The sequence below is a fragment of the Bos grunniens genome, chromosome 10 (genome assembly GCF_055505025.1).
Source record: "Bos grunniens cultivar Pamir isolate PY7600 chromosome 10, Bosgru_T2T1.0, whole genome shotgun sequence".
In the NCBI taxonomy this organism is placed as follows: domain Eukaryota; kingdom Metazoa; phylum Chordata; class Mammalia; order Artiodactyla; family Bovidae; genus Bos; species Bos grunniens.
The window spans coordinates 17,555,222-17,571,758 of NC_141174.1; the positions used below are offsets into that span (position 1 = coordinate 17,555,222).

Here is a 16,537-nt window from a genome sequence, read left to right on the forward strand (position 1 = left end):
CTGCCCCCGGGATGCCAACCTCATGCCTTGCTTGTCTCCCCAGGACCCTGAGTGGGCTCAGCCAGACCCGCTCCTCCCAGCAGCATGTGGGGCTGTCCCAGACCGCCCGACTTTATCCAGCCCCTGCGGCCAGTGGCCAGCTGACCTCCAATGCCCTGCCCATGGGGCCAGGTCCTGAGCGGAGGGATGGTGCCCCACAGGCAGCATATCTGGACCGCCCGTCATCCTCCTGGGGTAAGGATGCCCTGTCTCCGGGTCCTCATAGAGCCTCCTTCTCCCCACCACTGCTTCCCCGCTTCACTCTCTCAGAAAGGCTGAGTTGTCACCCTGTCCCTCATCCTTTCAGCCAAAAAACAGTTGTCAAGCACCTGCTTTGTGCCAGGCTCCAGGGGTCCCAAGCCAGCTGTTAGAGAGACTGTGCCCCCTTGAGACACTTAGACCTTAACTTGTCCTTTTCCGCTCCATCTGTCACCTGTCCTGCCTTTGCGTTCTTCGTATCCAGCTGTGAACCTCACTTCCCCGTCCCCAGTCCTTCCCCTTCATCCTTTCTGCAAAGCCCGAGCCTCCTGGACCAATCTGACCAGTTGCTTCCTTAGCACCTACAGCGGGACCTCTGCTTCCCAGAGGAGAGAACCGAGCACCCCTCAGGATTCCACCTTCGCACATTCTTGGTCGCTGCTCAGCAATCCTTCCTGGGGTGCCTGGACACTTTGTCTCTCTCATTCCTCCTCCAAGAGGCCCCCACCTTCCCCCGCCCCATCCCACGGCCATGCTTCTGACTCCCCAGAGTCCTCATCTTCCTGCCCCCATATGCGCCCCCCCATGCCATGCACGTCATTCCCTTGCCTAAACCCGTGCCTGAGCTGACTGCCTTTCTTTGTTTCCCATTTTTAAAGTTGAGGGGAAATTCACATAATGTAACATTAACCATTTTAAAGGGTACACCTCCATGGTTTTCAGGATATCCACAATTTTATGCAGCCACCACCACCTCTGTCTAATTACAGAACATTGCCATAACTCCAGAAAGAAGACCCATGCCCGTTAAGCAGTCACTGTCTTCCCCCCCACCCCCACCCTCTCGCTGTCCTTAAAGATTTGCCAACCGTGGGCATTTCGTGTAAACGGGATCTTTTTGTGTGGCCTTTTGTGTCTGGCTCCATCAGTTGGTATAGTGTTTTCAAGGTGGATCGGTGTTGCGGACAACATGCATGAGTGATCTTTCTTGCCATCTTGAAAAGGAAGCGCCCCTCCTCTTGTCTAAGGCATATGCCACTGTTTCTTGACTTCGCTGGACTTCTAGGCTGTCACTTGGCCTCCCCCCACCCTGGTTCTCCTCCCCCTTCGAATTGGACCACCCTCAGCCCTTCCCCTGCAGCATATACAGTTGCTTATAAATCTCCCATTCTTTCTCTCTCTCATAAACACACACACACACACACACACACACACAAGGTTATTTTCCTCTGTCACAGTCAAGTCTATACAGACCTTTTATAGTTCCCTTCTCAGCCCCTATGCCTCCTGGCTTCCCTCCCCGGCCCCCAGGATGGAATGAATACCCTTGCTTTGTACATCTGCTGTCACCGCTCACGTTGAATGAAGCACCCTCCTCTTACTCTGCCACAGTGACCTCCCAACCACTCATCCTGCCTCCCCAATCACCTGTGCACCCCAGCTGGGAGGACATAACACCCCCACTCCCCTTTGACCTCTCTGTCAAATGATTTCTGTCAATGATTTCTGTCAATGAAAACTGTCAATGATTTCCCACCACCAGCTGGATAAAGTGCCCTATGCTCGTTCTGGCCCTTAGGGCCTCCAAAACCTGACTCTCATCGTTCTTTCAGGCATTCTCTTGGAAAACTGTCTACGCTGGCAAGTCTGAGCTACATTCTGTTCTCTGCACTGGGGTTCAGAGCCCAGCTGCCTCCCTTGCCAGCTGTGTGACATGGGATACAATCCATCCCTCACTGAGCCTCAGTTTCCTTACCTGTCAGATGGGAATGCTAACTGGGATCTAGGAACATGGCCAATATTCAACCACCTTAACCTACAAAGATGGCAATTTCTAATGGTTCTACCTAAAATAAGACTCCAGAGGGTTGAGAGTGGTTGTGCATGAAGCCTGAACTCAGTTGCTGGCCTGTCGGCATCACTCAGGAGATGTTGGACCGTGAGCTGTTACCCTGCCCACACTATGTGACCTTGCATCCAGGAGGGACTTAGCAAATGCCCTTGGGATGGGTTCAAGCCAGTCCCATGTGGGCCTTTCTAGCCAGCCTCTGGAGGTCACAGCTGTGCCTCTCAGCCCTGCCCCCTGGACCCAAGCCCTCTCTCTGCAGGGCTGAATCTCACGGAGAAAATCAAGAAGATCAAGATCGTCTTCACTCCCACCATCTGCAAGCAGACCTGTGCCCGTGGGCGCTGTGCCAACAGCTGCGAGCGTGGCGACACCACTACCCTGTACAGCCAGAGCGGCCACGGGCATGACCCCAAGTCTGGATTCCGCATCTGTGAGTCCATTCGCAGCTCAGAAGGTTCCTGGCTGGCCCTGGGGGCGGGTGTGGGGGTGGGGGCCGGGGTGGGGGTTTGTGGAGAGGCAGTTGGTCAGAGGGACCGGCCTGCCTTGGCCTGGAGCCCAGATCTTCTGCAGGAAGGAAGTCCGGAGCTCTCCTACTGTGGCTCTCGTGAGCTGTCTGGGATCACACAATGCTGAGTCCTCACCCAGCTCTGTCACGTGTGACTCGGCAGGTCACACAACCTCTCTGAGTCCCAGTTTCCTCATAGAAGGCGAAGGAGTAAATAGGGCCACTCCCCTCACCAGCCTCCTGGTCACCATGGGGCTCAGGAAAGGCAAGGCCTAGTTATTATCCATCCTCCTTCACTCCCAGGCCTCTTGGAAAGTCCCTGCATTTCCGAGGGCACCGGGTTCCGGAAGCCATCAGACTTGGGGGCCCGGTCACCCCCCTCCCCCCACCCCGCTGGCCCACATAGTAGGTGCTGCTGTACGCTTCCGCCGCCAGTCACCCTGAGGTCGGTGTTGTAGATTTTTGCCAGATCCCCTGCCTGAACGGGGGCCGCTGCATCGGCAGGGACGAGTGCTGGTGCCCCGCCAACTCTACCGGAAAGTTCTGCCACCTGCCCGCCCCTAGGCTGGACCAGGAACCTCCAGAGAGGGGCCCCCGCCACAGGGCCCCGCTGGAGGGCCCCTTGAAGCAGTCCACCTTCACACTGCCTCTCTCCAACCAGCTGGGTGAGTGTGGGGCTGGGGAACCACGTGGGGTGGGTGCTGGCATCCTGATAGAGGAGATGGGAAACTGAGTCTCCAGCACTTCCTTCTCCTCCATCCTCAGGGCCCAGTTTCATTCCTTAAATTTTTCTCTGCCTTTCCTTCTGAGTTCATCAATTTATTTATTTATATGTTTTTTGCCCTTACCCTCTACTGGGTGCTATGAGTAAGACAAAAGAATCTAAGGGTAGGGTCCTGACTTTAAGGAACCCATGGGTCCTGGACAGGAGAGGGAAGATGCCTCTATTATTAGGTGCCAAATAAAGGGTGCCAAAAAATACAGAATTTTGTAGATCAGGAGAGAGACCCAAGAGTGTTCTGGGAAGGCTGCCTGGAGGAGGTGGACTTCATTTAGGCCTTAAACAATGGGTTGGTTTTGGTTAAGCAGAGGGGAGTGGGAGGGCTTCCAGGGCAAAGGGACTAGTCTGAACAAAGGCATGGGGTGGGAACCACGCAGGGTTGGTTGGGCTGGAGCCCAAAGGCTGTGCAGGATCCTGGGAGGAGGTGGAATCAGGAAGGTACTTTGGAAGTTGGTAACGAAGGTTCTTCATAGGAAGGTGTGGAATGAAGGAGTCTGTGCTTTGTCCTATCCTCCCTGAGAAATTCTTCTGGGGTTTGGGTAGAGAGTGAAGAAAAGGAGGAGATCTGGGGAGACACACAGGGGCCCACCTGGCCTGACGGTGGGCTGATGCCACTCCTTGGAGGGTGGGGCCCTGTGTCCCCGCCTCTGACCCCAGCCCCTGTGCCCAGCCTCGGTGAACCCCTCCTTGGTGAACGTGCACATCCGCCACCCGCCTGAGGCCTCGGTGCAGATCCACCAGGTGGCTCGGGTGCGAGGCGAGGCCGAGGAGGCCCCGGAGGAGAACAGCGTGGAGATCAGGCCATCGCCCCGGCTCCCCGCCGGCCCCGGCCACGGCCGCTGGGACAGCAACCGCATCCCCGCCCGGTCCGGAGAAGCTCCCCGGCTACCTCCCCCAGTGGTGCCCAGGACTCCGGCCCTTCTGGGCCGATGCTACCTAAGCACTTTAAACGGACAGGTGAGATCGCAGCTCCAGCCCCAGCCCCAGGGGCTTTGAGACAGTAACTGCTCCCCGCAGTGCCCCTTCTCCTTCTCTCTCCTGCTTGTTCTTAGAGAATATGGGAGTCTGCAGGGTCTCCCATTTCCCGATGGGAAAAACTCAGAGCATAAAATTGCCATGAGTGTTGAGAGGTTGGGCAAGCCAAGCCGGGCTCCAATGGGTACCTGTCAGTGCCAGGCACATAGAAGAGGACCCAAGAGAGGCCCCCTCAGCAGGGGAATAGGGGTCCTCGGGTCCCAGCAAATCCTGAGCTCTGCTGGAGCTGAGTATAGGACCCGCGGGGCGTGGATAGAGGGGCTGTTAGATCTGGCAAGGAGTTTGGAGAGTTGAGTCACAGAGATGTAAAATCAGCAAACGCAGGGTAAACCCCAAAGCCTTGGGCATGTGAAGATAAAAGACAATTCCCTCTTTCGCTGACGGGATCCGCAGTCAGTGATGGGAAATCAAGCGAACTTTTCTGAGACCAGGCACCTAAAGACAGGGGCTAAGCCAGACTCAGGATGGTTTTCCTAGGGTTGCAGTTTGGCATTTCCAGAAACCCCTCCCAAGGTTAGGGAGCTGGAGCAGGTGGGGAGTAGCTCACGGATAGGATCCTGGGTCCCTGGAGCTTCTCAACTGCAGTGTTGCTGAGCATGGGCCCTGCTCGTGGGAGGTGGTCCTGGCATTCTCTGGAGTTTGATGGAGGAAAGCCCATCCTTCAGGACCCCTGTGTCTTTGGACTGGGGGCATGGATGGGGGGCAGTTTGCAGACCTCACAGAGAAGATCTTGTCTGGGTGTGCCACTGCCACCCCGTCCCCTAAGTTTAGTGTCTGGCAGGGTGGACCTCGGGTTTCTCTACTTCCTTCTGGGACAACGCCTCCCCTCCCCTCCCTGGGGTGGGGGCATTCTCTGGCAGTATGTGAGGGGTGAACTCATGACTCAGGCTCTCCTGGGACATCTCTGTGCGGGAGAGGGAAGCAGGTGACAAGTGCCCATGGTCCTTTTTTTTCCAGTGTGCCAATCCCCTGCCGGAGCTGACGGCCCACGAGGACTGCTGCGGCAGTGTGGGGGCCTTCTGGGGGGTGACCTCCTGTGCCCCGTGTCCACCCAGACCAGGTGAGTGCTGGGTGCCAGGCTCCAGGGTTGTGAACAAAGCTCTCCCAGGGCCTGGCCTCTGCAGCAGACACCCCTCCCCAACACACACACCCCGCCCTGCATCTCCCACCAGGGTCTCAGAGGCCAGGCCCGTAGAAAAGGCTGGTAAACTGGGCAGGCTCTCCAGGTCTGCTTCCGACTTGCGGCAGAAGCTCCTGACAGCTCAGACCTGCAGCCGGGTGAGCGTGGCCTGCCTGCTCCATCTGATGGCCTGAAAGAGGTTACTGCCTTTCACCAGTTGTTCTCACTCAGATTTTAGGAATCCCATCCCAGGCTGGGCCCCCTGGTATACCCCTCAACCCCCTCCCCAGAGGCCCCGAGGTTTTTGATTTAGACACTCAATGTTTCCTTCATTCTCTCCTCCTCACCTCCTGCTTCCGATCTCCCAGTCTTTAAATCTGGGTTGGGTACCTGCCCCAGAATATCCTGGGCCTTGGGGTATGGGAAACTCCGCTTCCCACCCTCTTTCCAGTGATGAGAAAGCCTAACGTATTCATTCATTCATTCAGTCAGTCAGTCAGCAAATACTCACCAGGTGCCTCGTGTACTCTGAGCCCTGAGAATTCAGGAATGCTGTTCTCATAGGCATTGCTCTTAAAGTTGGGAGGCGGGTGACAAGGTTCCTGTGCCTGACTATGGCTCCTGCCCACTCAGCCTGTCTTCCCCTCCCCGCCCCATGCAGGTCTCCCTCCTAGGTCTGGGCCCAGGCCTGGCAGGTATTTCTTTTGCCTGTCAGCAGTCGACTTGGTGAGTCAGATTTGTGGGGGGCCTGGCCCAGAGCCCAAAGGTGGGAGCGGCAGGACTGTTCCTTACTTCAGACTCGCCTGTGGAGCAGTGATCATATTTTCCAGACTAAAAAAAAATGTGGACAGTTTGACAGTGTGATAAACTCTTTGGTGAAGCAGCACAGGATAGTATTTAGCTTTCAGGCCTGAGTGTCCAACACACGATGGGTACCAGTCCCAGCTCTTACCTGCTGAGCTCCGTCTGCCTCGTCTCCGATCTGTGAAGTGGAGACAGGAACAGTGCCAGCCTCATGGGGCCGCTGTCAAGAGTCAGTGAGATGGTGCCTGTACCTACCATTAGGGCATTTCATGGTGCAGTTGCTCAGTCGTGTCCGACTCTTTGTGACTCCATAGACTGGGGCCTACCAGGCTCCTCTGTCCATGGGATTTTCCAGGCAATAGTACTGGAGTGGATTGCCATTTCCTTCTCCAGCGGATCTTCCTAACCCAGGGCTCGAACCCGGGTCTCCTGCATTGTAGACAGACGCTTTACCGTCTGAGCCACCAGGGAAGTCAAACTGTTAGAAAGTATCCCTCCAAAAAGGGTAAAGGGACTGGCCCCGTCGCTTGGTGGGGAAGTGTATGGAACTGCTCAGCATCTCCCCCTGCAGGCCAGAGATGTTTTCACCACTTTGCTTCCTCCTGGTCAGACCCACCCTTGAGACTTCCTCATACCACACTCTATTCAGCCAACACTGATGAAGTACCCACAGTGTGCAGCCCTGACCAAACAGTGAAGAACAGGTAGAAACAGTGCCGCCCCTCTCAAGCATACAGTCTGGTGGTGGAGCGGGGTTGCAGACAGCAGAGCTGGGGCCGTGGATAGCTCCTGCAGCACTTTTGTGCAAGTGAGTGAAAGGTGCCCCTTCCACGTGTTCAGAATAGTCTTTATAATTAGACAAGTGCAGGATGCCAATGATTCTGTCAGATGGCATCCTTCTGTGCAGTGTGCAGCCTGCACATCCGTACACTGTGGGCTAGGAGGTCCTTCCTCAAACTGGTGGATCAGGGAAGGCCTTTGTAGGAGGTGACATCCAGGATGAGGTCTAAAGAATTATTAGAGTAAGCCAAAGAGGTGGGGAAGTTCCTAATAACCCAAGAAAATGGCATAGGCCTGCGAGATCAAGCGCGTGAGAACATTTCCTGGAGCAGAACACGCCCAGGGCTGAGGCCTCACCCCCTCCCTGCACCAGGTGGTGCCTCTGAACACCACCTCCCTGACTGTGTTCAGCACATCTCAGCAAGCTGGGCACCAGGGTGCAGACCCTGGAATGTTAAGCATTCCCCATACTGAGCAAGAAATTACAAAGACAGGGCAATGTCAACATTTAAAATGTGGTAAAGTGCAGTTGGGCATTGTGGAGAGAAGGGGCAGGACGCTGGGGAACCTTGTTTGTATTGACAGGGTGCCAGACAGCTCCACGCCCAAGCCTGGGGAGCCGGGGTGAGGAGTGTTTCTTTAAGTAGGCAAGACAGGCAAACTACTGTGCAAGACTCAGGAAAAAGAAGGTGAGCGGCTGGGGTGGGTTTGGGAATGGTTGGCAAGACAGGCATGACTCCTGTGTTCTAGAATGTTCTCAGCCCTGGTGGCTTTGCCCCTCTGAACCTCTACTTCTCTTCTGATAAAAACACTACTGTACCCTTCAGGGAAGGGCTTTGTTGCTCCCAACAAGGTAGTCTAATAGAATCAGGGGGTGAGGGAAGTAATAAAGCCAGAAGCTGAGGTGGGGGAGGAGTCACGTGTGACTTCATACTTTCCCTAAATCACCTTTGACTCCTGAGGCTGTACAGGACGGTTGAAGAAGGTCCCTGCAGAATACTGCTATTTGTGACATGGGAAAGGACTGCCTTGATGCTCAGTTACATGGCTCAGACAAATCTCTTTTCTTCCAAAAAAAAAAAAATTCCTCAATGTCTTCTTTCTCAAGGAAGCAGCTCAGGGAGTCAATCGAGGCCAGCCTCTGGTCCCCCGACCCTTTCTCCCTTCACTCTGAGTGGCAGATGCAGCTGACCTGCCACGACCTGGCCTGAGCCACATCTTCCTGACCCTTGGGCAGTTATCAGAGGTCCTGGCTCAAGAGCTGTGGCCGTTTGCCCCACCAGGGTCTGGAGAGCACACAGCCCTCAAAAGCCACTTTGATTGAGGCCACATTTTTGAGTTTTCACCCGAGAAAGACAGACATCTGTGTTGACTGGAAAGTTGGCCACTGCCCCATCTGGCTTGGCACTGGCCCCTTTGCTGCGGCAGGCGGGGCTGGCACACGGCACGCGGCCCGCAGTGGTGGGCCCCAGCTGTTTGCCACGAGACCATGTCTCCATCTGCCTGGTGTGGGATGAGTTCACCTCGGAACCCAGGCCCCTCTCTGTATCTTCAGGGAGAGCCGATTCTCTTGCTCTGCCCCTTCAAGGAATTATACGACTTTCCCTCTGAAAAAGCAATCATAGCTGCCAGTTACTGAATTTTTACACTATGCTGTGCTTTCACGTGCGTTATCTCACTTCACTGTCGTGACCACCTGCAAGCTAAGGATCTTTATCCCCATTTGTTGGGGGAGAAAAATGTAGCTCAGAGAGGGCTAAAGAGCTTGTCCAAGGTCACATAGCTAGGACCAAGGAGCTATATTTCAAATCACACTGTGTCTAATGCTTAACGGATCAGGATCTCCATAATCAGTGAGGGGGGTGAGGGGACTAGTGAAATTCACTCAGTCATGTCTGACTCTTTGCGACCCCATGGACCATACAGTCCATGAAATTCTCCAGGCCAGAATACTGGAGTGGGTAGCCTTTCCCTTCTCTGGGGGATCTTCCTAACCCAGGGATTGAACCCAGGTCTCCCTTATTGCAGGCGGATTCTTTACCAGCCAAGCCACCAGGGAAGCCCAAGAATATTGGAATGGGTAGCCTATCCCTTCTCCAGCAGATCTTCCCAACCCAGGAATAGAACTGGGGTCTCCTGCATTGCAGGCAGATTCTTTACCAACTGAGCTATCAGGGAAGCCCTGGGACTGCCTGATCTGTAATCAGTAAGGGGTCGGGTGGGGGTGTTGGGACTGCCTAAAGACAACACCAGTCAGGATACTAGACCAGGATTTTAGTCAAGAGGGTGCATCCCAGGACTGTATTCCAGGTGTACATGAAAGCCAGCATCCAGCCAGAAGACTGGATTGAACAGACAGGCAAGGCACCAGCCAGGAGCACTGGTCTGAGTTAAGGGCGATGTGTTGAAAAAACATGGGGTGGGGGGAGGAGCAGGTAAGCTTGTTCTGTGTGGTTTGGTGAGAGGGGGAAAAACAGATGTATGGAAGTTTCTAGTAGGCAGAGCTCAATTGGAAGCTGAGCAGTAGGGAGAACTTATTAAAAACTGCAGCTGTCTAGCTCTATAGTGGGATGTTTCCAGAAGTCCTCAGCCCCCCACCACGAAGAGTGTGCCTACCAAGAACTAGTGAGTGGAAGGAGTGGGAGAAGGAACTTGATTTTCAAGGGGATGGAGGTTTATGTAGATGTCTGGAAATTGATTTGAAACTCTCAGTAGAAGGAAAGCCTTGGTTTGGGTTGGTTTTGCCATGATCCTTGCCCACAAGGGGTGTTCCGGCTGTCAGTCTGTGATGTCAGCCCCTGGGGAGAATGGGCGTGTGAAGGTGATGTCTGAGGGGGCTGGGGCACAGAATCCTAGTGTGAGTCATGGCAGCATCACCCCGTCACGTCCTCCTGTGTGTGTGTGTGTGTGTGTGTGTGTGTGTGTGTGTGTGTGTTAGTCGCCCAGTTGTGTCCAACTCTGTCCCACCAGGCTCCTCCATCCATAGAATTCTTCGGGCAAGAATACTGAAGTGTGTATCCATTCCCTTCTCCATGGAATCTTCCTGACTTAGGGATCGAACCTGGGTTTCCTGCATTGCAGGTGGATTCTTTACCATATGTGCCACCAGGGAAGCCCCACATCCTCTTTAGATGCTCTTAATTCAGAAGGTGTGATATGAGCCGGGCACCATGCTTGTTCTCCTTTCATTGCATGCTAACCACACCTCTAGGTGGTGTTACTATCTTCATTTTATAGATGAAACTGGCCCTGAAGCTCCAGGTCTATGTGACCCCAGCCCTCTAGTTCTAATTGCTCTGTAATCTGCTTCCTCTGCCTCTTGGCTTGGGCATTCGCTGAACTAGAGGACCTGGGCCGGGGGAACAGCTGTGCCGGGGTGGGGCTCCTGTTCCCTGCGACTCTGGGTCAGACGCCCAGTCTCCTGCCCTAAAGAAATGAGATTTTCCAAATTGCAGTTTGTTGGGCTGAAAAAAGTCGTGATTCTTTGGCTCAGGGTTGTTCTGAGAGCTTCCAAGGGACTCAGAGCCTCCTGGGAAATGTGTCTCAGCTCACGTTCACACCCTTCCTACCCCCGCAGGGGTGTCACTGACACGTGGCATCTCTGGCCTGGAGAGCCCCAGGGAGCGGTGGGGTCGGGGTGGCTGGTGTGGTACCCATTTGAGCCAGGTGTCTGACCAGACCCCTCCCTACCTCATGGTTCATAGTGACCGAGACACCCATTTTGACTTCAGATCCACCCTGAAGAAGCAGTCAGAGCCCATCTTTGGGTGGGATTTCTGCATCACTGGTAGCAGGGAGGGTGATCCATTAGGACTTCACCACCAGAATAATGGACATTATGATAATAATCAATATGTGACAAGCCTCACGCTCAGACATTTTCTTGCTTGTTTAGTGTTCACAATAATGCCCTGAGAAAAGAATGGTCATCTTCATTTTACTGATAAGAAAACCAAGGCTCAGAGAGTTACTTGCCCAAGTCTCTCCAGCCAGTAAGGAGCAGCCGGCCAGCTTGTTGTCCTTAAAACTGTGTTGCTGGAAGGGAGGGAGGGAGGGAGGGAAGGAGGGAGCGGGGAGGTCTAGGGGAGCATCTCCAGGGACTGTGCCAGGCCCTGAGCTAGCTTTAGTCTGATGTTGATCGTTTCAATAAAGTTAATCCTCACAACAACCCATAAACTGAGTTTCTATCTCACTTCTACATGGGAAAAAAAATTAAGGTTTTTTTTTTAATTGAGGGAGGTTAAGAAGTGTGCCCCAAGTCACACAGCTAGTCAGAGTGGAGCCAGGAATTAGATGTGAGCCTGCCTGCCCCAGCACCCACACCCTTTCCGCTGCCCCAGGGGAGTCGAAGTTTTCTTTCCAGCTTACCCGCCAGAGTTTGCAAATCAGGACTGAAGCTTCAGCCTGTACATGTGCCCGTGTGTATTGAGTGTGTGTGTGTGTTCTCTGGACCCTCCACATCTCCCTGCTACAACCATCTGTCATCACAGACTGAGATCAGCATGGCTTGTAAACAGCCCCGTAGCCAGACATATGTCTCCCCCCATCTCCTCCCCGAGCTCTGTCAACAGAGTCAGGGCCAAAACTGTCTCCAGCAATTAGTTTGCCCTTGTTGAGGCCTCCTTGGGGATTCCAGCAGCTGAGGGTAAGAATCAGCAGGACAGGGGCAGGCTGCAGCCAGTGGCCCTTCTGCTTCCTTCTGAGAGCAACGGAGGGTTGGCAGTGAGTGGACAGGGCCCGAGGCCAGGGCCAGAAGACCTGAGCTCCCGGCCCACGTGGCCCAGCTTTCCTGACCAGGAAAGTCACACACATCTGCCCGACCTGCTTCCCAAGCATCTGGGGGTGTTCAGACTCCTTGGACTTCAGGTTGAGTCCAGCTGACCCCTCATCAGCTGCTTTGGCCTCTCAGGTCAAGGTCCCAACTGCAAGGCCACTCTGCAAGAGCCTCTTTGAAACACCCACAGGAATCCCAGCTCAGCACTCTGTCTTTCCAGATCCACAAGTCCTCTGCTCTCCGACCCTGGTTTTATCTTGATCTGGCTGAGGGGCCACAGGAGGAGTACAGGGTCTTCACTGTTTCCTTTATCAATTCTATATGATTCTCCCATTGTACACATTGTGGAGCATTTGCCAAGGATCTGATTAATTCCCCAGCATCTGATGAACTCCTCTGACCTCCTTCAGCATGACTCCACCTTTTTTTCTCATTCACTCTCTTGATCCCTTGTTCTTAAAGAGGAGGAGGTCCCAGGAAGAGTGATAGGTCTCCTTCTGGGCAGGTATCACCCTATGGCCTCTGGACCCTAGGAATTCTTGTCCTAGACAACTCCTAAGGCTTGTCATGAATTCATGAATTCATTCATTTGTAGTTAGTAGAGGGATGGTTCAGAATTTGTCTTCTGGAGCAGATTCATAATCCCAGTTCCATTCACCAGCTGGGTGACCTTGGACATGTGTCTTAACCTCTTTATGCCTCAGTTTGCTCATCTGGGCGTTGGGGATAAGATTAGTATCTCCAAGGGCTGTTATGAGGATTAAATAAGTTATTACCTGTAAAGCCTTTATAAAAGGGCCTAGCCCATAGTACAAGATATTTTGCTGTGCTGTGTCAGTCATGTCCAACTCTTTGCAACCCCATGGGCTGTAGTCCACCAGGCTCCTCTGTCCATGGGGATTCTCCAGTCAAGAATCCTGGAGTGGGTTGCCATGCCCTCCTCCAGGGGATCGTCCCAACTCAGGGGTCAAACCCAGGTCTCCCACATTGTAGGCAGTTTCTTTACCGACTGAGCCACCAGGGAAGCCCAAGACTACTGGAGTGGGTAGCCTATCCCTTCTCCAGGGGATCTTCCCGACCCAGGAATTAAACCAGGTGTCCTGCATTGCACGCAGATTCTTTACCAGCTGAGCTTCCAGGGAAGCCCACAAGCCTTTTTAATGCTTGCTACTGTATTATTCATTCCATTTTGACTGAGTGCCTGTATTGTTCCGTGTGCTGGGCGTGTTTCCAGAGACATAGCAATGACCGTGAAGGTAAGGTTCCTGTCCTCACAGAGTTTACACTTTGTCAGGGGAGCTTTATAAAGAGCTTACAGTTTATCAGGGGAGATGGACAAGCAAACAGGCAGCCACAGCACATTTAATCACTATGATGAGGGAAGGCCTGTGTGCGTTGGGAGCACTTGAGAGATGTGCCTGGTGATACCCGCTCTATCCCATCAATGCCAAAATCTCACCCAGAGCTGTGGATGGGTGCTGAGTTCTCATCCTAAGCCAGGGTCTCTCCCTTCCACATGGTCATCTGAACTTTGGTTTTCTTTCCCTCAAAGAGATATAAGCAGATTTTTCTGGATCGGATGCTGTACTTGTCCTTACAGAAGCTAGGAAGGAGCCCCTTATAGATGACTTGGCCTCTGTGAGGTGTGAGGAGAGGCGCTGAGGGTCCTGCTAAAGTGGGCATTTCACCAGGAACACTGGCTTCGGCATTTCTTTCTAGAAGCCTGCCCCTGCCAAGTGTTGTCCAATCAACGGTTTCTCTTCAGGCCAGTGAGAGGGCAGAGTCCTCTCGGGAGGAAGGCGCTTTACAGGAAAAGCATGTGTTTCCAGACTCACGAGAGAGCCCAGCTACTCTCAGTTCACATGTTCCCTGGTTCACAGGGTACAGGGTTTCCTGCGGGTGCCATGGCTGGGTCCACCCTTCCTCTGAGCCCAGCTCTCCACCACCTCTCTCCTGTTTGTTAAAGAAGCAAAAAGTTTGTGGCGTATATGTATACATATGTATATATGTATTCGGAGAAGGCAATGGCACCCTACTCCAGTACTCTTGCTTGGAAAATCCCATGGACGGAGGAGCCTGTTAGGCTGCAATCCATGGGGTCGCTAGAGTCTGACACGACTGTGCTACTTCACTTTCACTTTTCACTTCCATGCATTGGAGAAGGAAATGGCAACCCACTCCAGCGTTCTTGCCTGGAGAATCCCAGGGACGGGGGAGCCTGGTGGGCTGCCGTCTATGGGATCGCACAGTCGGACACAACTGAAGTGACTTAGCATAGCATAGCATAGCATACGTATTTCAACTTCAATTTACAATCCTTTGTTAAAGTTCCGCCTAATTTCTCCCTCGGGGCACCAGCTTACTGCCCTGGCCTCCTGGCTCCCCGCTTCCTCCTCTCAGGGTGGGGGAAGCACCCTTCACAGCCAGAAGCTTGGTTGCAACCCTGACTCAGCCCCTTCTGAGAGTCACCGTCCTTCCTAATTTGTTAACTGGGGATAATGACCCCTGCCTCGCGGGGTTATTGTGAGAGACGGGACCATATGCGCCCAAGGGCTCCAGCCTCCGACGCGCCGTCCAGATGTTCCCGGCCCCCTGGCATCCGCCTCGCGCCATTCCTTCCCACCTTCTGCTCCTCATAAATCAGCTTGCTTTTTGAGTTTCCCCAACTTCCCCTCGTGCTTTTCCTCCTCCCTGTCCTCAGTTCTTGCCACCAGGCGCCAGGCCAGACACTCACATTTCCCAGCCTCACCCCCATCCATCTTCTCAATGTCAGCAGCGTTTCCAGATCCCTTGCTTATCTCTGCACTGCGGCCTTTTAGGCTGTTTTCCCCCATGTGGATGACGACATGCAAACCCTGGGGAAGACCGTTTGCGGAAAATATGTATAAATATGTATACATATGTAGTTGGTGATGGACAGGGAGGCCTGGCGCTGCGATTCATGGGGTCACAAAGAGTCGGACACGACTGAGCGACTGAACTGAACTGATATATATTACAACTTCAATTTACAATCCTTTGACCCCCCCCCCCCAAAAAAAGTGAAGTTTTACTAATTTATGGCTTCACTTGATCTCTGTATCAGGCAGTTCCAAGCATCCTCAGGTGAGAGTGAGCCTTCCAGGGAAACACAGCGCCTCCTCATGTTTGTCTTCCGTATCACAACACGGACCGCACGACAGTGTTCTGCTTGTGGGTTTTTTCAGTTAGGTGGTCTGCTGTTAACTAAAGCAACACTCACCAAATGGAGAAGTGACTCTAAAACATTCTTGCAAAGAAACAGGATTTAAAATAATACGAATAACTGCAATCATTTAAAAATGCAAGGCTAACGATTCTCCTCTGACAGGTCATTAGCTATATTCCAAGGTAAAAGTAACAACGGCCTCTCACATGGGACCCAAAATGGACCCCAGGAGTCAGATGATCAAGAAGGCTATACGAAAATACAGCTTATATCTAGCATCATTAATACCAAACCCCACCTTCAGTGTGTAATGTGCCCAGAGATAACAGCTAATGATGAACTAAAATCTATCTTGATTAGAAAGAACATTTTAAAACACCAGAGGACTTCTCTCGTAGTCCAGTGGTTGCAACTTTGAGCTCTCAGTGCAGGGCCATGGGTTTGATCCCTGGTCAGGAAACTAAGATCCCACATACCAAAAACAAAAACAAAAATAACAAGTGAGTGCATACTTTGCTGTACAATTGGATGAAGGTATCTTGGACTGCAAGGAGATCCAACCAGTCCATCCTAAAGGAGATCAGTCCTGGGTGTTCATTGGAAGGACTGATGCTGAAGCTGAAACTCCAGTACTTTGGCCACCTGATGCGAAGAGTTGACTCATTGGAAAAGACCCTGATGCTGGGAGGGATTGGGGGCAGGAGGAGAAGGGGACGACAGAGGATGAGATGGCTGGATGGCATCACCGACTCGATGGACATGAGTTTGAATGAACTCCGGGAGTTGGTGATGGACAGGGAGGCCTGGCGTGCTGTGATTCATGGTGTGCAAAGAGTTGGACACGACTGAGTGACTGAACTGAACTGAATAGGTATTCCTAATGCCTCTCTTGGTACTTGCAAGAATCTATTTCAACAATAAATATATGAAGAACTATCTATTGTGTAAGCCACTAAAGGCTGAATCTATATGGAAGATAGAAGAACTATATTCTCAACAATATATGACTTCTTGAATAAAGATAAGATTTACCCAATAACTCTATAATCTCAGTTGATGTTAGGACCAGCAAGGTAATGGAGCTGAAGAAGACTGTTTGTAATGTCCCCTCACCAGAACCTTCATAGGCAAGCTATTGCCACAAAGGAGTCAGAGCTAGGAGAAGATACGTTGCCACAGGAAATCATCACACTGTTAACTTTATAAAACAAGACATTAAAAGTATTATGGTATCTTTACAGAACTTCATGTTGCAACAGTATCTGTAGAATCCCTGTACCCTTCAGAATTAGTGGCTACAACTTGACAAGGAAATTATCAAACTGAAACATGAGTTCTTCTTTGTTTTTTTTTTAAACAAAAAGATAGATGCTCCACATTTGTTGCCTTTACCTTTGATGACAGGTAGCTGTCAGCAGTATTCCATCTGCTAGTGCTTTTGAAGAAAAAAAATATTTAAATAAAC

General features: G+C 52.4%; 1 protein-coding gene across 7 annotated transcripts in view; it reads left to right on the forward strand.

Moving 5' to 3' along the window:
• LTBP2 (latent transforming growth factor beta binding protein 2) overlaps positions 1-16,537 on the forward strand; it is a 109,348-nt gene that overhangs the window by 54,861 nt on the left and 37,950 nt on the right. For 6 of the 7 annotated variants that reach the window (XR_015133999.1, XM_086319669.1, XM_086319671.1 and 3 more), the window contains exons 4-8: positions 44-234; positions 2,346-2,516; positions 3,050-3,256; positions 4,043-4,329; positions 5,365-5,467. Coding sequence is in view for 5 of the 7 variants with exons in the window: in XM_086319669.1 (XP_086175795.1) it covers positions 44-234; positions 2,346-2,516; positions 3,050-3,256; positions 4,043-4,329; positions 5,365-5,467 (959 nt within the window). In the remaining 2 variants the exon portion in view is untranslated. Of the gene's footprint in view, positions 1-43; positions 235-2,345; positions 2,517-3,049; positions 3,257-4,042; positions 4,330-5,364; positions 5,468-7,735; positions 7,801-16,537 lie in introns of those variants that run through there. The other variant, XM_086319673.1, reaches the window with a different exon arrangement.